The sequence below is a fragment of the Carcharodon carcharias genome, chromosome 18, assembly GCF_017639515.1.
Source record: "Carcharodon carcharias isolate sCarCar2 chromosome 18, sCarCar2.pri, whole genome shotgun sequence".
Taxonomy (NCBI): domain Eukaryota; kingdom Metazoa; phylum Chordata; class Chondrichthyes; order Lamniformes; family Lamnidae; genus Carcharodon; species Carcharodon carcharias.
This window is the reverse complement of record NC_054484.1, coordinates 106,240,168-106,267,816: the sequence shown is the minus strand read 5'-3', so window position 1 is coordinate 106,267,816 and position 27,649 is coordinate 106,240,168. Positions and strand designations below refer to the sequence as shown.

At 43.3% G+C, this 27,649-nt stretch overlaps 1 protein-coding gene across 1 annotated transcript in view; it reads left to right on the top strand.

Annotated features, from left to right (window-relative positions):
• glra2 (glycine receptor, alpha 2) overlaps positions 1-27,649 on the top strand; it is a 399,641-nt gene that overhangs the window by 279,771 nt on the left and 92,221 nt on the right. The window contains exons 8-9 of the mRNA XM_041210937.1: positions 3,266-3,415; positions 19,905-20,042. Of these exons, the coding sequence (XP_041066871.1) occupies positions 3,266-3,415; positions 19,905-20,042 (288 nt within the window). The remainder of the gene's footprint in view (positions 1-3,265; positions 3,416-19,904; positions 20,043-27,649) is intronic.

The window sequence follows — 27,649 nt, the reverse complement described above, 5'->3', positions numbered from 1 at the left end:
ACACAAGATCACGGGGGGCACGAAATCCATTTAAGGGGAGCGGCACTGAATCTAGCGACCCAAAAATTATTGTAGCGTGCTTCAAGATTATAACTTGAATCATATTTCTTTTTAACCCAGTGAGCCATATTCAATTAGGGCCTTGCACAATCTTTATAACACCTCCCTCTCACCTAAGCAGAATGTCTGTCAGATGGCACTCCTACTCAATTTATAGGGACAGATTCACAAATAAATGAGATACCGAATCATTAAGAGGCTATGGCATGCTAGGGCTGGTGATACTCTTTTATGTCTGCACTGCAGAAAAATGACACAGAGAACTTCATTAATGGGAGACAAGCTTTTGGGAGTTCAGTTTTAGATAGACAACATCTGCTTTTTGTTTCCGATGTTGTGGGGCTCAGTTTTGAAAGTTGAAAAAAATATCTTATAATTTCTTTCATCCTCACTGTCTGAGATCAATGGGTGGAAAACTAGGCGAGTTTTATATGAGGTGGTCTGCTGCACTAGGCTACTGTCCACATGATGAATGCGAAAATCTGCCCCCACTTTCATTCTTGGGTAAAGTCCAGTATTGTATCTGCTCTGTTAGTTGTGAAGCTGGTGTAAAGATTTTAGGCCTTCACCTCAGGTTACATCCTCTGGACCTGAACACAAGAATCAAGGCTGACAGTCCAGCGCAGTACTGTGGGAGTGCTGCGCTGTTGGAGATGCCATCCTTTTGGTTAAACTGAGGCTCTGTTTACCCTCTCAGGTGGATGCAAAAAATTCCATGGCACTATTTTGAAGAAGAGCAGAGAGTGGGAGGAGGGGGGTGCGGTTATCCCCAGTGTGATGGCCTCTGTTTATCCCTCAATAAAAATCACAAAAAAACAGATGATCTGGTCATTAGTGATTTGCTGTTTGTGGGGTCTTTGCTGTGAACAAATTGGCCTGCTGTTTTTCCCACAACAGTAATTATACTTCAGAAGAACTTGATTGGCTGTAAAGTGTTTTGGGACATGGAAGGTGCTATGTAACTGCAAGTCTTTCTTTCTTTCTGGAAGGATCAGCAACTACAGTCCATTCGGCCTTTGAGATCTCCCTTCCTTTCTATCTTTCCTCCATCTTAACTTCATATCTCCTTCTTGTTTATGTTTTATCCCTCTGCTGGAGGAAAAACACCAAATAGTTGTCACCTGTTTGCCTTGCCACCATGGCTGTTTTGCTAGCATGCACGTAGATGCTTCAAGATGTTTCAACCTTTATTGGAGTCCAAAATCACGCAATGTAGCCAGATTATCAGTGTTGGTCAAATACGCCTTCAGCCATTTGCACTGAATTCCTCTGTACCTGGGTGCACATACACTTTCCTCGCTTGTGAGGTTCTTTAAAATTTGAGCAATGATGGGCTATTCTTTTGGCTCTCTGTCTATATTTTAAGGCAATTTGGATGGAAAGGTTTTACTAATTCCCAGGGACCTGACCCATTGCCAGGCTAAAGCTATGTGGATGCTACTGAGCAGATGCAGACTTGAGAAGTTTCTCTTGGGAGTTCTATTTTACAGAAAGTGTCTTAGCTGAGAAATTTAAGACGCTAATGAATGTGTATAGTGCAATACCTTTTGCACTGGAGACTACTTGATGTGTTAAGTGTGTTATATAAATGCATGTTGTTGCTTCCGCCTCACACTGTACACTAGGAAAAGGGTCTTCATGACTGCTATTGATAAAAGAAAACAGAGTTTACAAAAAACTATATTTCTGTGAATTATGATGAATAGCACTCGCTCTAGAATATACACAGACTATAACATATCTCAGATATTGGCCAACATATGGAGCTGTGTTATCCAATATATAATCTATGAAAAACATCAACTCACTTGTATATTTCATTTCCTCTGTAACTACAAAACCAATAAATACCATGGGCTTTCTTTCAAGATTCAGATTAATCAAACACCACAAAACACACGTATTAAACAAGCAGGAGCTAAGAATGTATTAACAATACTGAATACTTAAAACCTGAAAAGGAAAGGCCCAATTATATAATGCGAATGGTGAAAAGATTGTGGCATAGTTTTACATTTAGTGCCCCTGGTGCAGAGTTATGAACACCAGGAGTGGATATTGTGCGTGATTCCACAATCTCGTACTCTCTGCAGGATCCACTGCCCATTGGGATGACCAGATCGTGGAATGACCTCTTTTGGGAATTCAGCCATTCTGATTCATGTCCATCTGATTTTCTAATCACTATCAAAAGAGTTTAGATCATGGAATGATCATGTCTGTTGATAAACTGATTGAGATCATTTGAACACTCTTTCCTGACAGATTTAGCATCTAAAGTCACCATTGTTGTACCTGTTTTATGAGTGCACAACAATAATAAGCTGCATTTGGAAGCCCTGAATCCGATTTGCGCATGTGCTCAGGGCATTTTTTCTTTTAGGTGGTCACTTGAAATGAGGCTCATACACTCATTACTGGACTTGTTTCCAAAAGTAGAAAGTTTTCAGACTCTCTCCAGCAACTTAACCAGTGATTCTTGAAGAAACCACTGGGGACTGTGAAAAAAAGCTGCAGCTGTGTCTTTTCTAATTGCCTCAGTGTGGAGTCAGGAGGAGGTGGAGAGCTCCACATGAATACTGCAGCCACTGCAGGCTTATGCTTCCCCACCTCCTGAATGATGTGTGCTGCCACCCCACCAAATGAGCTCATCAAATTCCAAGGGCCTATGGTCAGGGGCCCTGCACAGAGGCATGGATTGGTCCCCACAGCTCACTGCAATCATGACGATGAGGTCTGAGGATGAATTTAGGATGGTACATGAACCACTCCATTCTGACATTCCTTGGCTGCACGCCACAAGGATGCCAGGTGGTTTGGGGCGCTAATGAACTTAGGCCCTATTTTGCCCTGATGTTTTCAGACCTGCCCAACACTATTTCTTGTTGTGACCATGTTCAGGGCCACACCTTGAATACACTAATATTTCAGTGCTCTGAGAAACCTATGATTCCATGTGTGGCTCAAGTCAGACATAGGCAGGAACTGGTAATAATAAATACTTAATGGCATCAGTTGATGGCTGCTCTTCTCATTTCATTTCAAAGTGCGCAAGAAATGGTCCCATTTGCTCCCAGCATCTGTTCCCAAATGAACAGGGTGATGTCAAAATCTAAAGTTGGAATGGGTAGATTGATTTAAGAAAAGAATGTCAATTGAATTTCTAACATTACACCTTCCTAAAGCATCATTATGTTTCATCCAGGTTTCGTACGTCAAAGCTATTGATATTTGGATGGCAGTTTGTCTCCTCTTCGTGTTTTCTGCCTTGTTGGAATACGCAGCTGTAAACTTTGTATCGCGCCAGCACAAAGAGTTTCTGCGCCTGAAAAGAAGACAAAGAAGACAAAATAAGGTAAATGAAGTGTGCTGTAAAATGGAACAAACATCCCTCAATGAACATTTCACCTTAATAATGAATACATCACAGCCAAACGATACTTAATCAACAGTATCTGCCTTTCAGGTATAGGTAACTCACTGCATCACATCAGGGATGTGATAAGATACTAGAGGGTAACTTTTATGATTTAGCATTTATGGTTCAGAGTATTGTGTGGAAATTGGCAGTGAATTGTGTAGACTATGAATTAGGCATGCTGGTCTCCACACCTCAATTCCTGTAATGTGCTCCACATTGTGAAGTTCTGCGCAGAGAACACTAACTTGTAGAATTCCTTCATGATTATGTACAAGAGCACAACATTTCATTGTGTATTGCCAATTTTTTGGGTGTTATGAGCAGCCTTGGAGGTCCAAAATGATGACTGCAGCATGCACACTTTTTTATTCCTTGATGAGATTGGGCATCACTGACTAGGCCAACATTTTTATTGTCCATCCCTAGTTGCCCTTGAGAAGGTGGGGGTGAGTTGCCTTCTTGAACCGCTGCAGTCCATGTGGTGTAGGTACACCAACAGTGCTGTTAGGAAGGGAGTTCCAGGATTTTGACCCAGCGACAGCGAAGGAATGGCGATATATTTCCAAGTCAGGATGATGAGTGGCTTGGAGGGGAACTTGCAGGTGGTGTTCCCATGCATCTGCTGCCCTTGTCTTTCTAAGTGGTAGAGGTTGTGGGTTTGGAAGGTGCTGTTGTAGGAGCCTTGGCGAGTTGCTGATTTTTCAGTTTAAGTGGGGGTTGTGCCTGCTAACTTATTGATGAGTGTGTTCGCACATGTTTAAATAGCATCCACCAGGGGTATGCAGCGTAGTCACCATGTAACGCTGATTTAACACCAGTACTGCCATTCTGGAGCTCAATGCTCTAGCCAATGCTATCTCTTACTCAAGCACCACTGATCAATGCATTCAGCAGTGGGAAAGACCCACCAGGGATCATTAACTACTTAGTAGTTGTACAAAGTAGTTTTTGAATGATTTCTACCATCTGTTGCTACAAGTCTACAAGTGTTTGGTCCTTTCCAGAGCATTAAAGCTGCGTAAGTCTGTGAGAAATGGTGTGGCAGGTGTTGAAGGGATTAGTCCTGACTTTAGGCTTCTGCATAAACCAGTTGCTCCCAGGTATGGCTGCTGCAGTGGGTATTCCCCTTGGAATATTCCATGACTGGGTGAATAAGGAGAGCCCAAAATAGAGCAGGACAAACTGTTGGAAGGGGATTGTGAGAGGGGGGCAAAGGGCTGGCTGTAGGAAGCCATCGGTCCCAAATGCTCAAGGAGCAACTCTGCTATCTGAGTCTCTATGAGGAACAATAAGTCAGACATCTGCACTTCAGCAAAGACATGTTGATTGAAATCTACCACCCGCTGCAACCACAACTGCAATCTCAGAGGATTGCATTGCCAGTGGCTGTGAAGGTGACTGTGGAAATGAACTTTTATGCATCTGGCTTGTTCCACGTTGGAAACATCTCTCAGTTTACCATCCACTGTTACAGAAGGGAGGTCACTGAGGTTCTCTATTCAAAGAGACCTGAATACATCTCACTCTCTCTTGCCAGAGAGCAGCAGCGGAGCGAACATGTGGCTTTGAGAGGATTGCAGGTTTCTGCATAGTACGGGGTGTCATTGACTGCATGTATGTCACTTTCTGGGCTCTGTATGTAAATTCTGATATGTAACACAAGAGGAAAGGATTCCATTCCCTCGATATGAGCTGGTGTGTGACCATATGCAATGCATCACGCATCACTCACTTGTTCGGTTCCTATGACATGAAAAGAAATGCAACATTATATTCAAAACGCTATTCTTATTACTACTTTTTTTAATGGACTTTCTGCTGAAGCAAAAAAGATGGCTGCTGCAAGTCACATGACCACAGGGTTTGCCCTTTGTGCTGGGAGCTTCACCAGGAGTTACAAAAACAGAGGAATTCTTAACTCAGCCTGTGGAATCTCACACCCAATTGTACAAACCCCTTGTAATCATCAAAAACAGAGGAAGTCCAGATGAACTGGCCCCCCAGTTGGAACTATCAGAAAAGAGAGAGATTGAAACTTCTTATACAGGAAGAGATGATAATTCCAACTTTGTCTCTCTCCTAAAGAGGAACAATGAAAATCTGGCCAGAAACACAGAAACTGATTGCTAAGTGGCAATTATCCATTAATGCAACATGTCACATGACCCAAGCCTCTGATCTTTTTGGACAGTTTTAACATTACATCTTTAGCCTCACAAGCAGTTTCCTGTTTAACGTCCAACTGGTGAATCACCAAGCAGCAGCCCTTCCGGCAGAACACTGCCTGCTCCTCAAGCCTGTGTCTGCTGGAAGATTTCCTATCATCGCCTGCAGAACTGACCCAGTCTCTGTGTACCTACTTCCTCTTGCAGTATCAGTGCCAACTGTAAAGTGGATTCTACAACTCTGATCTTCAGTCAGCTGCACTTAAAATCCTACATGAACGAATTCCTCATTCCTGACTCTGGACTCTAGAAATCACATGAACTAATACTCATTTCTGTGACCCTTGTACTGTTACTATCCATAGTTGTAAAACTCCTTTTCCTATCCTCTCCTTTATTCTCTGTGTGTGTGTGTGTGTGTGTGTGTGTTTGTGTGTGCGTGTGTGTGTTTGTGTGTGTGTGTTTGTGTGTGTGTGTGTGTGTGTTTGTGTGTGTGTGTGTGCGTGTGCGTGTGTGTGTTTGTGTGTGTGTGTGCATGTGTGTGTGTGTGCGTGTGCATGTGCGCGGGCACATTGTGAAATGAACTAACCTTCTGAGTTAATCATAATGAGAGTTTATCTGCGGATTATTAGTAAATTGAACCACACAAACCAAGGGTTTGGGAAAACACACCACAGCATACTTTAAAAATAATTCAAAATACCTTCTGCTTACGGATAGGTGGTAAGAGGAAATCACTTCTGCTTTCCCGTCTCTCTCCTGTCCATGCTTCGTATCTGACAGCAGTCATGAAGCCCTCATTCAGCAGTCTGCCTTCACATCTGCATTTGATCCACCATGACAAACCCATGGCTGACCACTGGGCAATATTAGCTATCTGCTAACATGGCTGATGACTCCAATGTGCAATTTGCACACAAGTGGACAGAATGCACACAATGACAGCTATGTTGCCACACAAAATTTGATTGAGCAGATCATTGGGGCGAATAAGCAACCCTTCCTGATGTCTTGGCTGATCTGGAGGAGCCATGCAGTACTCAGCAGAATGGGTGGCAAGATTTGTGGTCACCTGAAGGCACAGCCCTTGCCACCAGGTACAATGTGACCAGCTGAGCAGCAGGAGCTGGAGCATGAGGAGAAGAAAAGGAGCAGGTGGAAGAGAAAGGATGGAGGCGACATGGGCATGCCCTATTGTCTAGGAATGACTCATTCAACTGTGATATCAGTAGCCGCAAACTCAGTTCAACATTCACCGACAGTCCCACGCTTTCCCTTCCCTGTTACTGACCATCATAGTGTCCATTTGGTCACAACACAAAAATAAAGGCCACCACAAGACAAATATTCCAAACCAAATTTATAAATCAGATCATGCCACATTGCACACGAGCAAAAACTAATTACTTGTAGTGCTGGTCTGCTGTGTGCCTTTGTCTGTTTTACTGCTCTTACGCAGTGTCTGCAGCATGGCTGGTGGAAGACTGCTGCTTTTCACTGGTGGAGAAGGCAGGTAACCTAGGAGGATGACCTCGAGCAGCTCTGGCCCGAGCAAGACCAGCTGCAGACTGCACCATTTCAGCATGGGTGGCCAGAGGCCATCTTGCTCTTCCACTATTGCATGGGCAGGTTGCATTCTGTGGTATCGGAAAGGAAAAAGGGAGAAAGCTAAAGTTGTAGTGCAGAGAGAGGAGAAGGAGAGACATGCATGCTTAGACTACCTGCTTATAACTCAGAAAGGACTGTGGAATGAGCTGGAAGTGAGATGGAGGATTAGGTACGAGAAACTGGCCTGGATCTTCCTAGTAGCGACAATAATCATTGGATTGCTGCTCCCACTCATAAATTTCCCTGACTCAGCACGGCTCTGCATCTCTACCATGGTCTTCCAAGCCCAGCTTTCACAGAAATGCGCAGTGAGGTGTTCATCGGGAAACTCCACTGGAGCAAAATAGCGTTGGGGGAAGACAGGATAAGCCCCTATTTTAAGGCACCAGCTGCCATTTGGTAAGTTTAAAGCTCCAGTTTGAATATTAGCGACCGGATGAGTGGTGAATGGGTGAGGCGGGTAAGTGCGTGAGGCTGATGGGTGGTTAAGTGGGTGAGGTGGGTGAATGGCTAGGTGACTTTTCTGTGAAATAGGTGAAGTCTCTGAAAGCTTTTAAAACATTTCAAATTTTTCTTCCCTTTTCTGCTGAATTCAGCAGGTCTCCATCCTGCCTCCAATTGAGCCAGTCGCTGTCGGGGGCAGCAACACCTGCCCATAAAATTGAGGGGGATGTCCTGCCAGCCATACGCGTGTGCCAGCAACCCACTTTTATGGCCAATAAGGGGTCATCTGCCAAATTGGTAAAGTTCATTCCATTGTTGCTAAAAGCTTTTCCAAGGCTAAGCTGACTGATCTGTAGTTGCTGCGTTCATCCTTACACCCTTTTTTGAACAAGGGAGTAACATGTAAAATTCTCCAGTCCTCTGGCACCACCCCTGTATCTAAGGAGGATTGAAAGTTTATAGACAAATGCCTCTGTAACATCCATCCTTATTTCCCTCAGGATTCTTGGATACATCCCATCTAGTCCTGATAACATATTAACTTTAAGTACAGCCAGTCTTTCTAATACCCACTCTTAATCAATTTTTGGCCCGTGCAGTATCTCAATTACCTTCTCTTTCACAATGACTTTGGCAGCATCTTCTTCCTTAGTAAATGCAGATACCAAGAACTTATTTAGCACCTCAACCATGCCCTCTGCCTCCATGCGCAGATCCCCTTTTTGGTCCCTAATCGGCCCCTCCCCTCCTCTGACTACTGTTTTACTGTTAATAAGCTTATAGGAGACTTTGGATTTCCTTTTATGTTGACTACCAGTCTCTTTTCATGCTTTCCTTTTGTTTCTCTTATTTTCTTTTCCACTTTCCCTCTGAACTTGTTATATCCAGTCCGAATCTCTCTCATACTATCACCTGACATCCGTCATACACACCCTTTTCCTGCTTCAGCTTACTCTCTGTCGCTTTTGTCATCCAGGGAGAATTGAGCTCTGGCTTTGATTGCCCTACCTTTCCCCTTCATGGGTATGCATCTCAACTGCACCTGAACCATCTCCTCTTGAAAGGCAGCTCATTGTTTTGTTACAGTTTTTCCTGCCAATCTTTGATTCCAATTTACTCAGGTGTGCAGTTCTGGTTGCCACATTATAGGAAGGATGTGATTGCACTGGAGAGGGTACAGAGGAGATTCACCAGGATGTTGCCTGAGCTGGAGCATTTCAGCTACGAAGAGAGACTGGTTAGACTTGTGTTGTTTTCCTTAGAGCAGAGAAGGCTGAGGGAGGACCTGATAAAGATATACAAAATTATGAGGGGCATAGATCGGGTAGGTAGGAAGAAACTTTTTCCCATAGTGGAGGTGTCAATAACCAGGTGGCATAGATTTAAGGTAAGGGGCAGGCAGTTTAGAGGGGATTTGAGGAAAAAAATTTTTCACCCAGAGGTCGGCTGGAATCTGGAACACGCTGCCTGAGGGGGTGGTAGAGGCAGGAATCCTCACAACATTCAAGAAGTATTTAGATGAGCACTTGAAATGCCACAGCATACAGAGCTATGGGCCAAGTGCTGGAAAATGGGATTAGAGTAGATAGGGTTTGATGGCCAGCACAGATACGATGGGCCGAAGCACCTGTTTCTGTGCTGTATAACTCTATGACTCTATGAGATCCATTCTCACCCCACTGAAATTGTTCCTCTTCCTATGAAATATTTTTCCTCTATATTGCTTTGTGTTCTTTTCCATGGCTACCCTAAACCTTATAATATTATGATCATTGTTCTGTAGATGTTCCCTAACTGACACTTGGTCCACTTGACCCACCTTATTCCCCAGAACCAGATCCAGCAATGCCTCCTTGGGCCGTAAATATACTGATGTAGAAAACTCTCCAAAACATATTCAGAAACTCTTTCCCCTCTCTGCCCTTTACACTATTACTATCCCAGTCTTTGTCAGGATAATTAAAGTCTCCGCTTATTACTACTCTGTAGATTCTGCGCCTTTCTGTAATTTCCCTGTTCCTCATCTTTCCCACTAGTTATCAGCCTATAGAATATATCCAGTGGTGTAATGGTGCCTCTATTGTTTCTTAACCTTAACTAAATATATTCCACGCTTGACTCCTCCTGGACGACATCTCTCTCCAGCACTTTAATATTCTCCTTAATCAATTAATCCTTAATAATTGGGGTAGGGTAGGGGGTAGATGGCAGCATAGTGGTAATGTCACTGGATTACTAATCCAGAGGCCCAGGCTAATGCTCTGGGGACATGGGTTCAAATCCTACCAGACCAAGTTGTGGAATTTAAATTAAATTAATAAAACCTGGAATTCAAACTTAGTCTCAGCAATGGTGACCATCAATTGTCCATAAAAAGCCATCCGGGAAAGAAATATGTTGTCATTACCCTGTCAGGCCTACATGTTACTCCAAACCCACAACAATGTGGTTGACTCTTACTGCCCTCTGAAATGGCCTAGCAAGCCACTCAGTTCAAGGGCAATTATGGATGGCCTTGCCAGTGACACCCACAGCCCATGGAAGAAAAAGATACTGCCACCCATCCTCCTTTCATTTTTTCCCTATCTTTCCTGAGCTGTTTGTATCCAGGAATATTTAGTACCCAGTCTTGCCTTTTATGTGCTGGTCTCCATTATTACCACAACATTCTCATGTGGTGATCTGTGCCTGTAGCTCACTGACCCTATTCACCATGCTTTGTACTTTTACATAATTGTAAACCATTGTAGATGTCTTTGCATTCCCTCTTACTCTGACCCACCTAATGCCTTAGTATTTCTTACTCCAGTGCAATCTGTCTCTCCAATTCTTTGTTCAGTTTGTTTCTCCTTTCTAATGTTACATCCAGGTACCCACCCCCCTTGCCAAGTTAATTTAACTGCTCCCGAACTGCACTAGCAAACTGCATCACAAGGTCATTTGTTCCAACTCTACTGATGAGTAGCCTGTCTGGATTGTATAGGTCCCACCTCCTCCAGAGCTGGTCCCAATTTGCCAAGAATCCAAAGCTCTCCATCCAAGCTTTTGTCTACTCTACCATCCTACTTCTACACTCACCATCACATGGGACTGGGAGTAATCTAGAGATTACTACCTTTGAGATCCTGCCTGCAATAGTCTCCTTCCTAGCTCCCTAAAATCTGCCTACAGGACCTCATCCCTCTTTTTTACCTATGTCATTGGTACCAATATGGACCACAACTTCTCACTGTTCATGTTCCCTCTCCTTATGGCTTCAGCTCCATCTCAGCAATGGCTGCTCCAATGACGGTGAGCAGTGTCCACTCCATGGGGCAAGAACATTCAGATGCATCTCTCCTCCTGGTGTTGATGCCCACTATCTCTGGTTGTGTGCTACTTGTCCTGCAAGAAAGGAGAAAATGTGTCAGTGAATGCCATGCAATATGGTTGGGTGAAGTGGCTACATGACTGAATAGTTGCCAGTATGTGAGGGTGAGGTAAAGCTTTGAATGTTCAGTTTGAGTTGCGATTGATAAATATTGTTGGTAGATGAGTGATGGGTTGCAGTACATTGAGCAGTGTCTGATGTTAGTGGCTTAGTTGGTGGGATTTGACATTTGAAGATACATTCACTTTCCTTTACCACTCATGAAATTATTCAACATGTTGCGGCACTGCATCCAGATCCTCTGGACTTGATTCCTGTCCTTGGCTACCATAGCTATCTGTTCCCATTGCCTCATCAGAGTGTGCCTGGGGGATCTTTTGGCACACTGGATAGATGCCATCTCTCCTGCTCTGCACCTCCTCAACCATGGCTTTCAGGGTAACAATAAAATCTTGGATCCTGCACAATCCCATGGTGTGGCTTTGTTGTTTCATTCCCAAGTCAGAATCAATTGTAGATTGACTTCCAGCACCTGGTGCTAGCCGCTCCCACTTTTGGACCTCCTGTTAAGGCATGCAACTGCTCAACAGTGTGATTAGCACTAGCTTCATTCTGCAATCATGGCATCTTACAGGTAGCAGGAATGTGACATGCTGCCTGCATTGGATCAATGGGTGTGGGTTAATTGTGCATTGTGGTTGCCACGCCGGTTTTCAGGATTTATTGAATTTCATAGCCCATGTCTTTTCTCCTTATGTCTTAGATCAAGCAGACTTATTCACTTTCACCATGATTATGTAAAAATCCAAACCTTCAATATTAGGATTATCTCATTAATGCAACCCATAGGGAACTTTGTGAATTTGTGTAATTTGCTTTCTCAACCTTACTTCCATTCATTTTGAACATTTTTTATAACTTATTGTTAACTGTGTTTTGAAATATACCTCGTGTTGACTTCATAAATGCAAGAGGCTAAACTGCATGCCCCTCCCCACCCTCATGTCCTATTAGCAAGTTGTGAGGATAGGGTAAATTCAGTGAGACAGTGATCCCAGCAGGGTTAGAGTTGGCATACCAATGCCACAGCACCAATACTCTGCCTCAAACTCCCTTCTAGCAAGAAGCATATTAACATCTGCCAAGAGCCTAACACCTGTTTAAGACAGCCGCCAGTAACATTTGAAAAATTGCCCGCCTCAGCATGTGTCGAACATCCTTCAGGCAGCCTTGAATGCATCTGATAGAGCTCTGTGAAATATGTCATTTTCACACTGAAGACAAATGCAATGAGGTCTAATTTCTCGCCACATATATCTTGACCCATTTTTTATGTTTGGCAGTCATTTTCCCTGATAGACCTTTTCTCGTTTTTAAAAACTCATTGTGAAGAAGGAAAGCACAAATGCCTATAAGTACCTCTGATTGTATAAGTGACACAGACCACAATATGGCTCACAGATCCTAGTTTCTAAGTGCACTTTAAAAAAAAACTCAGCAGTCAAAAGTGTGCGGTAACCACCTCCTTCCCAAAGTCTCTTGAGTGTTGCATACCAGTGTTGCTGTGTAAATGACTTCCAAAATAACTGTCTTTTTGAAGATCAGCATGCAAAATATTTAATCTGTTACATGTGGTTCATAGCAAACTACTGCCACAGAATTTCAAGTGTAATATTTATTTCGCTTCAAAACCTTTTGATTGGTAGTTATTAATACCTTTTCAGAATTGTGCTTCAAAAAATATTACAGGTGATGTGCAGAAACTGGTTGGACTGCATTAAAGTACAGCTTTAGATGTACTTCATATAAAATTACTCATGTGGTAGGGTTTGTAAGGAGCTTTAAGTCTGCTTGCTGGTGTCCGTAGAGACATTTTCTTAGTTAGAAATGACCTAGCAATTTATAATGCTTCTTAATGGATAAAAGTGAAATTAATTCCATTCCCAGTGCACACAAATTGCACTACATACCAGTACATTGGATATCACGTTAGGGCTTTATTTTGTAGTCATGTTCTGCTAGGCCATTAAAATAGAGAAATGAAAGTCTCCTTCTAATTAATTTGAAGTGCATTTAAGTCACAGATAAACTACTGAGTTCCTCCCTCTCAGAAGACAGCTGGATCATCTTAGCTTGATAAGGAAGGTTGGACATGTGAAGTAAAATGAAGAGTATTTATTATAGCATAACAAAAGTAACAAAACACAGTGTAATGACTCTCCTTAGCACACAGAGCAGGGGTCATTCAGTATATTAAACAAAATCTTACGGTTCGACTTTAAACATTATAGGCAAGCATCTTAAAAATATTCTTACAGGTTAATTATATTACAAATAGTTTTCTTACCTGTGCACCTAGGCTGCGAGAGAGACTCAAAGAGGTTGGAAGGAGACAGCCAAACAGCAAAAGTGGGCAAATATTAGGGTGCATGCTCAGATATTTAAGATGTTTCTTTGGTGTATCTGTCAGCATTTCACTGAAGTTGGTGTCAAGTTTGCTTTTTATAATCTTGTTCTGCAAGACTATTAGAATGAAAGGAGATTTGAAAGCCTCTACCCAGTATTCCAAATAAGAACTTACCAGTGCAGCCTTAAAGACTCAATGTAACCTTAATAATTTTGCAATCACTGTTCTGGTTACATATCCCAAAGTTCTTTTAGCATTTTAATTGTTTCTCCACGTTATCTAGACTTTGAAAGTAAACGAGACTATTATAATTCCTGCGTCCCTTTGAAATCCCACCCAATGGTAATTCTGGCCCCTTCTTTGTCCACCTGTGTTGTTCGTTCTCCCAACATGCAATACTTCACCTTTGTCAGCAATAAATTTTAATCGTCTTTAGGTTACAGCTTGGAAGGAGGCCACTGGGCCCATTGCGCAATGCTGTCTCTTTGCTAGAACATTCCTTCACATTCTTAGGATATATGGCAATTAGACTAAAAGATCCTCTGTATTTTTAATTTATCAAGCACTTTCTCCTCATTAATTTCAATGTAATGATATTAGTCGTACTGCAGTAATTGGATACCAAACGCATTTTTAATGCTGATGAACATGGCTAGAAAATAATCATTAAGTAATTCAACTATTTTCTCTCTACCTTCAATTAATCCACTATATTTATCTTTTCAGTTTCATTTTCTCCCTGAGCACTCTTGTACCGAAAATGTCCTATCATGGTTAATACTCTTTGCTGTATTTTTCTTTGGTGCCTTTTCTCTGGCTTCCTAATTCCCTATTTAAACCCATATTAATACAGTTTCAAATTATTGCAAAGCCCCCTCTTTCCTCTGTGGACTTTATATAGTGCGTTTTTCTCCTTAACTTAATTTTATTCCTCATTGGCTTGCTTTGCACATTTAACATTATGGTTTTAAACATTTCCCATTAATTCCATTACCATGAATGCATTGCAATTAGTCCACCCCAATTCTATTGACTTTGCTTTTATACATCTCTTGGTGATGTTGGTTGGTCTCTAATTATGGTCGCTCAACTCGAAAGGTTCTATTATGTCTAAATTGAAGATGCTATGCCAATGGGTTTGCAAGATCTCTTTCTGGATGTGAGTTCCCACTACTGGGACCCATGATATGTTTATCTCTAATAAATGTCTTGTACTGCGTTTACTAGTTCAGAATCTATCACACCATACCCATTTTCCCAGCTAATATTGAGATGTTTGAAGAATCTGGTTGTTATTATTAGTACAAACCCATATAATCTCATCATACAAAATGGTGTCATCTTCCATTGTGTAGGTGCGTAGAAGATTCTAATTGTCTATCGATTTATTGGCCCTTTTTTAGCTCAGGATCCTTGCTAGTTATTTGTCATGACGTTTTCACAGAATAAAAAGCTTCCCACTGGGAGTACATGTTCATAAAATCAACCCTCTAATTTTTAAAAAGTCTAAATTCCACCCAGTGTTATTTGTTAATCCCCTTGTACTTACCCTAAAAGTGTAAAATTAAACTCTATCATATACTGAATAAACCCTATGAAGTATTGTCATTCTTTACTTGATGGGGCACTGAGTTCGCAGGCATCTCCCTTGCTCTTCTCTGCCAAAGGACATCTATATTCCTCCTCAGTCCTTGTCTTTCAGCTTTCTCCAATCCCAAGTCTCCAGTCCAGACTCAAGCTTAGTTTACATCTATCACTTCAGAAAGTGATATGGTGGATCTACACATCCCCTCTCCCCACCCCACCTCACTTATATCATCCAAGGCCTGGCCACAAAATTTTTCTTCACCACCAGTAGCTTGTAAATAATACCTACCTACCTTTTCCTGTGCAACGTATTACCATTTTTCTATTCTTACCTGGGATGTGTGCATCGCTGACAAGGCCAGCAGTTTGGAGTCGACCACATTGCTATGGATCTAGAGTCACTAGATCAATTAAGGAGAGCAGATGTACTTCCCTAAAGGGCATTAGTGAACCAGGTGAGTTTTCATAACAATCAATATTATTGCTGAAAAAGGAGACATGTCAAAGCTTTTCGTCTTGCATTCATCAGGACACTTTGCAAGAATACCAATATAAGGGGAAAACAATAATTTATACTGTATGTGAAGAAGGTGCTGATTGGTTGGCAAGTGGTCTCTGACAGAGGTGTTGCCATGGAGAATGCACCAGTGATAGTGACTGACAGTTAACTGCCAAGCATTGTTTGAAATTTAAACCTGATCAGTTTAAGGAATTGCCCTGAGGAATGAGTCAGCGAATGGCTGTCACTTACTTTGTTTGGCTGAAATAGAAATAATGTGTGTAATCAATGTTAATTTCATGGTAACCATTACTGACACTCGCTTTCAATTTAAATTCCACCAGCTGGTGATGGTGGGATTTGAACTCCTGACCTCAGAGCATCAGTGCAGGTCTCTGGATTATTCATGGTATTAACACCACACTACCATCTCCCCCTGTTCCTAGATAATTGACATTTTGCTGTATAAAAATATGGGATCCTAAAATGAGTAAGTCAGTAAAGGAATAATTGAGAGGGAGCCACAGAGAGTAGGAGCCAAGCAGAATAGAAGGGGAAACAGTAACTTTTATGCATATAGCAACTGTAATGTAGTTAAGCACCTTGAGGCTCTTTACAAGAGTGTTACCAAACAAAATTTAATACTGAGCCGCATGAAGAGATATTAGGGTAGATAATAAAAAGCTTGGTCAAAGAGGTCATTTTTAAGATGTGTTTTAAACAAGGAAGAGGAAGGAGATGCTGCCATAAAGAAAAGGAATCAGAAGGATGCTAGTGTGCAAATGCTTAACATACTAGTATGGTATTCCTTTGTCTACCATTGTAAAGGATTATTTAAATTAAATGCCTTAGCATCTGCATTAAAATAACAGAGCAAAAATGTCCTCCAAATGCTCTAAATGATCCCACATTAATGTTGGTAAGAGTAATAACTGGAGACCTAGAGCGGAATCATCCCAGATTTACACAAAGTGTGGTAGCAGGCGGGAGAATAACTGTTTTACCCATCGGTTGCAATGGCGAGTTTTCGTGTCATATCGTCCCATTCCTACCTCATTAATTATGCAGCCACAGGAAACAGATTGTCTCGCTGGCGGGTGGTCTCCAATTTGCATGCCACACTGTTACCTCACTGCTTCCTCACACAGGGAGCCATGTTTAAACTGCAGCCGTGCGCACACTTCTCAATGCTTGCAGCCCAAGACTGCTTCGGTGAGGACAAGGCTTAAAAAGCCAAGAAGATTGCCACCCTGGGACGCCTTCTGGACACTGTGGAGGTCCGCCATGGTGTCCTGTACCCCTGCTCTGGCCGCAGGAGGCCCATCAGTCTCACCACTCCGATTTGGGAGGTGGTGGCAGAGGTGGTCAGTGCCAACGCTGCACACAAGAAGTTGGCCACCTAGTGCAGACAATGGATGAACGATCTCATCCGTGCTGCCAAGGTATGGGAACCAGCTCATCACTCTAAGCTCACACACTCACAGGGCCATCACACATTCACTGGCACCTCACTCACTGCCAGCTCAAGGGACATCACCACTCACCCTCACACACACACCCTCACTTCTTCATCTGGTCTCATCTCCTCTGGAGACTGCCTCCTCAGCCCTCACCACCTTGAGGCCACCCGCACCGATCAACATGTGCCCCCCACCACTGCCCCCCCCCCAACACATATCCTGGGATACCCTCCTTCCCCAGTACAGCCCTTGCCCTGCAGCCTCTTCCCTTGCCTGAGTCCATTTCCCCCCTTCCCCAAGCAAGCCATTGCCCTGCAGCCATTGAAAAGCTACCCCAGCCTTATGGCTGGTCTGGTATGTAGAGACCTGCCCGAAAGCCTCCCTAAAAGTGATGTGGTGCTGTGTGTGAAGCCTGGTGCTGATGACTGCGAGTGCTGCCCAATGTAAGGTAGGCAAACACACCTTGAAGTCCCAAGTGAAGTGCAGGTCACTAGGTGCATGCAGCTTATATACAGTTGTGAAACACATCAGTGTGCAATCATTCTGACATGGCCGGATGATCCACCATGGGGGAATGATTCCGGTGGGAAGGCTTATAATGAGATGCTAAACTGTTGGAATTAGGTTCCTGTAGTAATTATGGTTTATTTAGTGTCTAATGTACTTTTAAAAATAATACTTGTTAAGGAAGATCACATGATCTGTGGTAACCAATAGGAGAGTAGCACGGGCTACCTCAGCAGTCAGTGCAGAAATAGAGTTGGAGTTGAAAGCACATGTGTAGTTGTTGCTGAGTATATTGTAACTAAATTTAAGGGGCAGAATTTTCTGCCCGTCGGGTGGGCCCAACCCAATCTCCGGCGGGTGGGGAGCCAATTCCCACCAGAGAAGCGGGCCCCGCTGCCATTTTAAGTGGGCGGGTCAATTAAGGCCCGCCCAGCGTGACATCCGGCGGCAAGCGCAATGTGCTTCCTGTGCAGGTGGGGGGGGGGGATTCCCCGAATTGGAGTGTGCGCACTTTCACTCATGCGCACGACAGAGCCCATATCTCCCTGAGGCTAAGTGCAGCCTCAGGGAGATCGCTGAAAGTTGTACAAAGATTAAAAATAGAAAAATAAAAAAACACTTAACATGCCCCCCTCATGTGACAATGTCACATGAGTTGGGACATGTTAATAAGTTTCACAAAAACTTTATTAAAGTTTTTCAAACCCTACATGAAACTTCATCCCGCCAGTGGATGAGTTTTCATGTTTTTTCTATTCCCGGCCAGGGCTCCTGGCCTGCCCGCTGACCTTACGGTTGGACGGGCAGGTCCTTTAGTTGTCTTAATTATCCTGTCAATGGCCTCAATTGGCCATTGACAGGTTGGCGGGGGCACAGCTGATTTCGCTGTCCGCCTGCCTTCCTGAAAATTTAAATGGGGCAAGATGATGTTGGTGTGTCCTGCATCATTTTGCATGTCAGCGAGTGTGCCTGCCCCCTGCTCGCTGACGGCAAAATTCAGCCCTATGTTTCCACTCAAAAATGTCTGCAGTTCAACTCTATTACTGTTAGTACAACTTGACCACCCTACAATAAACTGGTGACAAGGATAAAACAGGATTGAACTGAAGAAATTAAGTTAGAAAAAAAACCGGCACTGTATCTCACCCAGTAAGTAGCAAGCTCCATTACATTTGAAGAAGTTATCCTCTCTCAAAATGCCACAGTTTGACAGCATTCATCCTTTTGAACCAACACATAAGATTGGTCTCAATATATAGAGCGCCTCATGTTCTATTTTCAAGCGAACGAGATTATGGGGGAAGAGAGAGGCGAGCGATCCTCTTGAGTACTTGTGGGAACAAAGCCTATAGTTTGATTTGAAGTTTGACGGCATCCAGTGCCCCAGGTTTGAAGAATTTTGCTGAATTGGTGGACCTTGTGAAGAGACATGTTCAACCCAAGCCCTCATTTACGATGTAGAGGTTCAGGTTTAATTCACGAAATAGGGACCCGGAAGAGACAATTGCATGCTACGTGGCAAATTTGAAGTAGCTAATGGAATATTTGGTATGACTCTGAACAGCATGCTCAGAGGACGTTTAGTGTGTGGTGTAAAAGAGGATACTATTTAGAAAAGATTACTGTCCGAAGTGAATCTGGATTTCAAGAAGGTGCTAGAGATAGCATTGACCTTGGAAAGTGCAGTGAGAGATTCACAAGCAATACAGAGTGAGCAAAATGGTCCAGTCCTCCACATCAAGTGAGAAACCTCAGCTGAAAGTGACGTGAAAAATTGAGACTCTGACGAGAAGTTAAAGAATAAAGAAAAATATTTTGGCAGCAAAATTGAAGAATAATTTTAATAGAGGTGGAAACAATCAGTCTTTTAGTGATTGGCTGTTTAAAAAAATCGAATGTTAAAATAGTCACAGAAATGGACATACGATGAGGCAGTGCAAGGAAAGATTCAAGCAGGCTTGTAAACAAAAGAAGAAGCCCAATGAACTCTACAATGTAGAAGAGCCTGAAACAACAAATTCAGATATTTACTCATTGTTTAATCTGAAAGTTGGAAAGACAGAACCAATACTTATCGCAGTGAAAGTAAATAGCAAACCTGTTAGAATGGAAGTAGACACAAGAGCTTCCACTACCGTATTTGGGGAACATACTTTCAAATATTTAAATTATGGTGAACACCAATTAAGTTTAGAACAAATGGCCGAGCTAAAAACATATGAAGACATTCAAGTAAAAGGCATAAGCTGAGTAACTGTCCATTATGGAAGCCAGTCAGCACAGTTACCTATGATGGTGATAGCAGATGAAGGGCCAAGCCTCCCTGAATGAGATTGGTTAAAGAAGATTAAGTTAAATTGGTCTTAAATCTTTCAGTTGAGAATGACTGGACTATCAGAGCTACTTAAAAAGTGTGCCGCCATGTTCCAGGATGAACCAGGGAAAACCCAGGGCCTGCAGTCCAAGATTTATGTGGATCCAGAAGCAACTCCTCGCTTCATGAAGGTGAAACCGGTACCATATGCCCTGAGAGAAAAAGTTGACATTGAACCGAACAGATAGAGAAACTGGCGTTATACAACCTGTTCAGTTCTCAGAATGGGCAGCACCCATAGTCCCCATCCTTAAACCCGACCAAAGCATCTGAATTTGTGGGAATTACAAACTGAGGGCTAATAAAGTAGCCAAACTGAACAGGTGCCCCATTCCAAAAATCAAAGACCTGTATGCCAAGCTGGCAGGAGGGACAGTGTACATGAAGCTTGACATGAGCCAGGCTTATCAACAGCTAGAGTTGGATAATGCCTCCCAGGAATTTGTCACAATTAATACCCACAAAGGGTTGTGCCAATATACACAATTGCCTTTCAGTGTCTCCTCCGCTTGTGCCACCTTTCATAGAACAATGGAAAGCTTACTGCAGGGACTGCCCCAGGTTGTAGTCTATTTAGACAATGTATTGGTGACAGGATTCACTGAAAAAGAGCATTTAGCAAACTTGGTAGAAGTCTTAAAATGTTTCTTGCAAGCTAGAGTGTGTCTGAAAAAAGAGAAGTGCATGTTCCAAGCGAGGGAGGTAATCTATTTGGGTCACCGGGTAGATTCTCAGGGCCTCCACCCAGTTGAGGAGAGAGTGAGAGCCACAAGAGAGGCACCTGCACCAAAGAACACCTCAGAGCTCAAATCATTCCTAGGAATGATCAACGATTATGGGCGGTTCTTACCCAGTTTGTTTACAGTGCTGCCCCCCTGCATTCTCTACTCAAAAAGAACCAAATTTGGTCTTGGGAGGCACCCCAGAAAGAAGCTTTCATAAAGGTGAAACAATTGCTGCACTTATCCAATCGATTAGTGCATTATGACCAGACGAGCAAATTGGTGCTAACATGTGACACATCTCCCTGCGGAGTGGGACCTGTGCTTGCTCATTGGCTGGACAACGACCCAGAACAGCCAATAGGCTATGTATCAAGAATGCTCAGCACAGCTGGAAAATGGATAATCACAGATAGAAAAAGAAGACCTGTCCATCATCTTTGGTGTCAAGAAATTTCACCAGTACATACACGGCTGCTATTTTACAATCATTCCAGACCACAAACCACTGTTAGGTTTACTTAGTGAGGAAAAAGCTATACCACCCATAACCTTAGCAAGAATACATGATGGGCTTTAATTCTGGCAGAGACGAATACACTTTCATACATGGACCTGGCCGTCAAATCACAAACAAAAATGCCCTTAGTCGTTTGCCTTTACAAGAAAATGATGAGCATGTCCCAGTTCCACAGGAACTTGTTTTACTGTTAAATTTCTTAGATTCCCTCACCGGTATGTGCTCGATAGATCAGAGACTGGGCAAGTCAGGCCCCAGTCCTATCTCAGGTACAAGAACAAGTGCTACATGGTTGGTCACAGGAGCCTGTATCTGATTAAATGAAATCGTACTTCAACAGAAGACATGAAATAACCAACCAGGATGGCATCTTATTGTGGGAAGCATGAGTGATAGTTCCTCCAAAGGGAAAGGAACCACTTTTAATTGAAATACACAGTGCCTATCCAGGAATTTCCCGAATGAAGACCATAGATCACAGCTATCTATGGCTGCCTGGGATGGATGGTGAAATAGAGAGTTTAGTAAAGCACTGTGTGCAATGTCAGCAACTGCAAAAGTTGCCAGCGACAGCTCCATTACACCCATGGGAGTGGCCAAGTAGACCCTGGGTGTGGTTACACATTGACTATGTTGGACTTTTCCTGGGAACATTGTTTTTGCTCATTGTCGATGCCCATTCAAAATGGTTGGGTGTCTATGTGGTGAAGTCACCAACATCGGCTGCTACAATCGAGAAACTACGTCAGAGTTTTGCCATTCATGGGCTACCGGAAGTAGGCATTTCCGATAATGGCATGGAATTTACGAGTGCCGAGTTTTAACAGTTTATCAGCCTCATGGAATCACTCGTGTAAAAACTGCACCGTACTGCCCTTCCTCAAACCGACTGGCCGAAAGGGCAGTTCAAACATTTAAGACAGGCATGAAAAGGCTAACTGGTGATTCCAACCAAGCTAGCACATTTTCATTTTCATTACAGGACCACCCCTCACACAACAACAGGTGTCACACCTGCGGAGTTATTGTTGAAACACCGTCTCAGGATGAGATTGAGCTTAACAATGCCAAATTTAGAGGGGAAGGTGGAAAGGAGTCAGGGAAGTCAGAAACCTAGACACGACTCACATAGTCATGAGAAGAAACTTAACATGGGAGAGACGGTATACGTGCAAAACCTTTGGGAAAGGACCGAAGTGGTTACTGGGTGAAATAAGTGCGGTGACTGGACTTGTATCTTACCATGTGGAGGTGGAAGGCTGGATCATCTGTAAACAAGTGGACCATTTAAGGAAGAGAGTCTGCCTTTCCTGTTGAGGATACTGAACCCAGGACTAACAAGCCTGATGTTCCCGCACAGTTGAGGATACAGAACTGCAAGTGCCCATCAAAGCACCTGAGGTTCAGGCAACTCTGGAAAAGGAGGTACCTGGCACAGAATCTGAAGTTGTAGAGCTGCAACATTCCACACCTACCAAGAAACCACCTGAAAAACTGAACTTGTAAATTCCTTATCCAGTGTAAATATTATGTTGTCTTGAAAAATATGTACTTGTAAATATAATGTGTATAGCCGAGTTAAAGGGGAAGGAATGTAGTAATTATGGTTTTATTTAGTGTGTAATGTACCTTTAAGAATAATACTTGTTCAGGAAGATCACGTGATCTGTAGTAACCAATAGGAGAGTAGCACAGGCTACCTCGGCAGTAAGTGTAGAGATAGAGTTGGAGTTGAAAGCACACGTGTAGTTGCTGCTAAGTATATTGTAAATAAACTTAATGTTTCCACTTTTGAAGTGTCTTCAGTTTAACTCTATTGTTAATAGTACAACTCAGCCACCTAGCAACATTTCCCGATATGCAGCGGTGAGAAACACATTCCACCACTGACGTGTGGAGCGGATGATTGCTTTCACCATTTCTGGCCTTCTCACCATATTGCTTCCCCCCCCACCCCACCCGCTTGCCATGATACCCGATGCCAACAGGGCTGGAAATTCTGGTCTTAGAGTTACAGAGGTGAGCACAGGAGAAAATATGTGGTAGGCATAGGAAGAAAGTAAGAGAGAAACAAGTTGGTCCGATTACTCTGTGTAGGTTGGTGTGTGGAGATGTCTGTAGGATCCTGAGACGTGTTTAAAGTTGAAAGGCACTGATCCCGTGCTGAACGAGTCCCACCTACTTACATCGTGTGCTAAGTAGGAAAACGAATGTCCTCTAATTAGATTGTTGGAAAAATAACTCTAAAAAGTGCAGAATTCAGACAAGTGATGGATTTTTGGGGACTTTTTCAGGGGTCAGCAGAAGGATGAATGTTCTTTCTGCCTGACTCCCACCCCTCCCCCCACCCAAAAAAGGTTCTCCTGACATTACTGCACCTTGCACCAACTCACCTGCAAATGGCCTATCCTAGTATCTCTAAAGGTCCTCTGTTGGCAGATTTCTCCCTCCCTTGTTAAACCCTGGCAGCTGGCTGATTTTATTATAAGTCCTGACCATGAACATGGTTTGGGTCTCTGGCAATCTTCATGGTGTGGGTGGAATTGTTGCCCTGCCACCCTAACCAGAATTGACCCCAGTCCCTTATTTTTCCAGCAATGTAAATTAAACCATTTTTAGTTGTTTTATTTTGTTAAGATTTCAAATAAGCATACTCAGAAACATATTTGCTGCAGGAGTAGGAAAAGAAACACAGCCAACTTTCCCATTCTTTATTGCTATTTAGCTACTCATGCGAGAACTGTGTGTTTGTGCTGAGAAAGATGGGATCTGGTTTGGCTATAATGCCTCATGAGATTGGACAACATGCTAACATTCACTATCTAAACTGACACCTAAGGAATGTTTACTTTGACAAAAGGTATGGGTCAGTAAGCTGTGAGATCAAAACCCAGTGAGGAGTCAATGCCCTCAGGAGAGGAAAGGGAATTGGCAGAAAAAGCAAGAGAAGCCCAGTGTTCAGACTAGTCTTTGTTTACATGTGTGTAAAAATGTTAAATCTATAATTGAGTGAATCAAAACAAGCACATGAGCCTAACTGATGCAACCAAACATGTATACCCCATGACAAAAACAAAAATACCTGGAAAAACTCAACAGGTCTGGCAGCATCTGCGGAGAGGGACACAGTTAATGTTTCGAGTCCAAAATGACTCTTCAACAGAACTAAGTAAAAATAGAAGAGAGGTGAAATATAAGCTGGTTTAAGGGGGCGGGGCGGGACAGGTAGAGCTGGATAGAGGGCCAGTGATAGGTGGAGATAACCAAAAGATGTCACAGACAAAAGGACAAAGAGGTGTTGAAGGTGGTGATATTATCTAAGGAATGTGCTAATTAAGGGGAAAAAGCAGGACAAGCAAGGTACAGATAGCCCTAGTGGGGGTGGGGTGGGGGGAAGGGAGTGAAATAGGCTAAAAGGTAGAGATAAAACAATGGATAGAAATACATTTAAAAATAATGGGAATAGGTGGAAAAGAAAAATCTATATAAGTTATTGGAAAAAAAGGGGGGATTGGAAAGGGGATGGGGATGGAGGAGGGAGTTCATGATCTAAAACTGTTGAACTCAACATTCAGTCCGGAAGGCTGTAAAGTGCCTAGTCGGAAGATGAGGTGCTGTTCCTCCAGTTTGCGTTGAGCTTCACTGGAACAATGCAGCAAGCCAAGGACGGACATGTGGGCATGAGGGCAGGGTGGAGTGTTAAAATGGCAAGCAACAGGGAGGTCTGGGTAATGCTTGCGGACAGACCGAAGGTGTTCTGCAAAGCAGTCACCTAGTCTGCGTTTGGTGTCTCCAGTGTAGAGGGGACCACATTGGGAGCAACGAATGCAGTAGATTAAATTGAGGGAAGTGTAAGTGAAATGCTGCTTCACTTGAAAGGAGTGTTTGAGCCCTTGGATGGTGAGGAGAGAGGAAGTAAAGGGGCAGGTGTTACACCTTCTGCGGTGGCAAGGGGAGGTGCCGTGGGAAGGGGTTGAGGAGTAGGGGGTAATGGAGGAGTGGACCAGGGTGTCCTGGATGGAATGATCCCTGCAGAATGCTGCCGGGGGGGTGAAGGGAAGATGTGTTTGGTGGTGGCATCATGCTGGAGTTGGCGGAAATGGCGGAGGATGATCCTTTGAATGCGGAGGCTGGTGGGGTGATAAGTGAGGACAAGGGGGACCCTATCATGTTTCTGGGAGGGAGGAGAAGCTGTGAGGGCAGATGTGCGGGAGATGGGCCGGACACGGTTGAGGGCCCTGTCAACGACCGTGGGTGGAAAATCTCGGTTAAGGAAGAAGGAGGACATGTCAGAGGAACTGTTTTTGAAGGTAGCATCATCGGAACAGATGCGACGGAGGTGAAGGAACTGAGAGAATGGGATGGAGTCCTTACAGGAAGCAGGGTGTGAGGAACTGTAGTCGAGGTAGCTGTGGGAGTCGGTAGGCTTGTAATGGATATTGGTGGACAGTCTATCACCAGAAATTGAGACAGAGAGGTCAAGGAAGGGAAGGGAAGTGTCAGAGATGGATCATGTGAAAATACTGGAGGGATGGAAATTGGAAGCAAAATTAATACATTTTTCCAGGTCCAGATGAGAGCATGAAGCAGCAACAAAGCAATCATCGATGCACCAGCGAAAGAGTTGTGGGAGGGGGCCGGAATAGGACTGGAACAAGGAATGTTCCACATACCCCATAAAGAGACAGGCATAGCTGGGACCCATGTATACTCCATTCTTACTTTTGCAATAAGAAACACAATTCCTTTTAGTTATGCCAGGAAAAGTCCCCACGCTGAATTTTAGACTCCCACCCAACTTGCTGGGCCTGCTAGCCTGGACCTGACGAGACACCGGACTTACCTTAAAGTACAGGTCCATGCGTCTCCTCTTCACAGGACTGCCTGTAGTCCCAGCAGTGGGCACTAGCCCATGACAATGCTTGGGCAAGAGAGCTGCTGATTGGCTGGTACTGTCAATGGTGGCATCTATGTAGGGGAGCAGTAGAATATATAATCACTGTAAAACTGACCAGTTGCTGGCATTCTAGTTGAGGAGAGGAAGGTAGGCCACTTGTAATAATGATTCCGCATCCTTCGAAATAAAATTGATCAATGTGCGGAAATTAAAATATATTTACCTGTTACTTCTGATCGCTGAAATCTCTGATACTGCCCCGTAACTTTGATATTTTATGTTGGGCTTCCTGAAATGTAGAATAAACTGTTAGTTATAAATTTGGATTTATTTTTATAACTTAAATGCCAGGCCATTCAATATGGAACCTGAAACCTAAAATAATCCACGTATTCAGTAGTGAAAAAATTAATGATACTCGGAACAAAAGTGGAGACTTTAGACACATGTGGCTTTGTTGAAGCTCCGGTGACACCAGGACCTGTGTCTATTGACATGGTTTCCACTGAGAGGATTTCCACTGATTGCCATATATGCAGCAGGAAGATATCTTCTGCTTGCTGTGTGGAATAGGAAGGTATCATAAAGTTAACGTGTGGATCAGGAATATTTCCCCAGTTACCATGTGGAACAGGAATATTTCCCCAGTTACCGTGTGGATCAGGAATATTACCCCAGTTACCATGTGGATCAGGAATATTTCCCAAATTGTTGTGTGGAACAGGAATATTTCCCTAGTTGTGGTGTGAAACAGGAATAGTTCACAGTTACCGTGTGGAACAGGAAGATTTCCCCAGTTGTTGTGTGGAACAGGAATAATTCCCCAGTTGTTGTGTGGAAAAGGAATATTTCCCCAGTTACCGTGTGGAACAGGAATATTTACCCCGTTACCGTGTGGAACAGGAATATTTCCCCAGATGTTGTGTGGAACAGGAATATTTCCCCAGTTGTTGTGTGGAACAGGAATATTTCCCCAGTTGTTGTGTGGAACAGGAATATTTCCCGTTACCGTGTGGAACAGGAATATTTCCCCAGTTACCGTGTGGAACAGGAATATTTCCCCAGTTGTTGTGTGGAACAGGAAAATTTCCCCAGTTACCGTGTGGAACAGGAATATTTCCCCAGTTGTTGTGTGGAACAGGAATATTACCCCAGTTCTTATGTGGAACAGGAATATTTCCCCAGTTGTTGTGTGGAACAGGAATATTTCCCCAGTTACCATGTGGAACAGGAATATTTCCCCAGTTGTTGTGTGGAACAGGAATATTTCCCAGTTACCGTGTGGAACAGGAAAATTTCCCCAGTTGTTGTGTGGAACAGGAATATTTCCCCAGTTACCGTGTGGAACAGGAATAATTCCCCAGTTACCGGGTGGAACAGGAATATTTCCCCAGTTACCGTGTGGAACAGGAATATTTCCCCAGTTGTTGTGTGGAACAGGAATATTTCCCCAGTTACGGTGTGGAACAGGAATATTTCCCCAGTTGTTGTGTGGAACAGGAATATTTCCCCAGTTACCGTGTGGAACAGGAATATTTCCCCAGTTGTTGTGTGGAACAGGAATATTTCCCCAGTTACCGTGTGGAACAGGAATATTTCCCCAGTTAC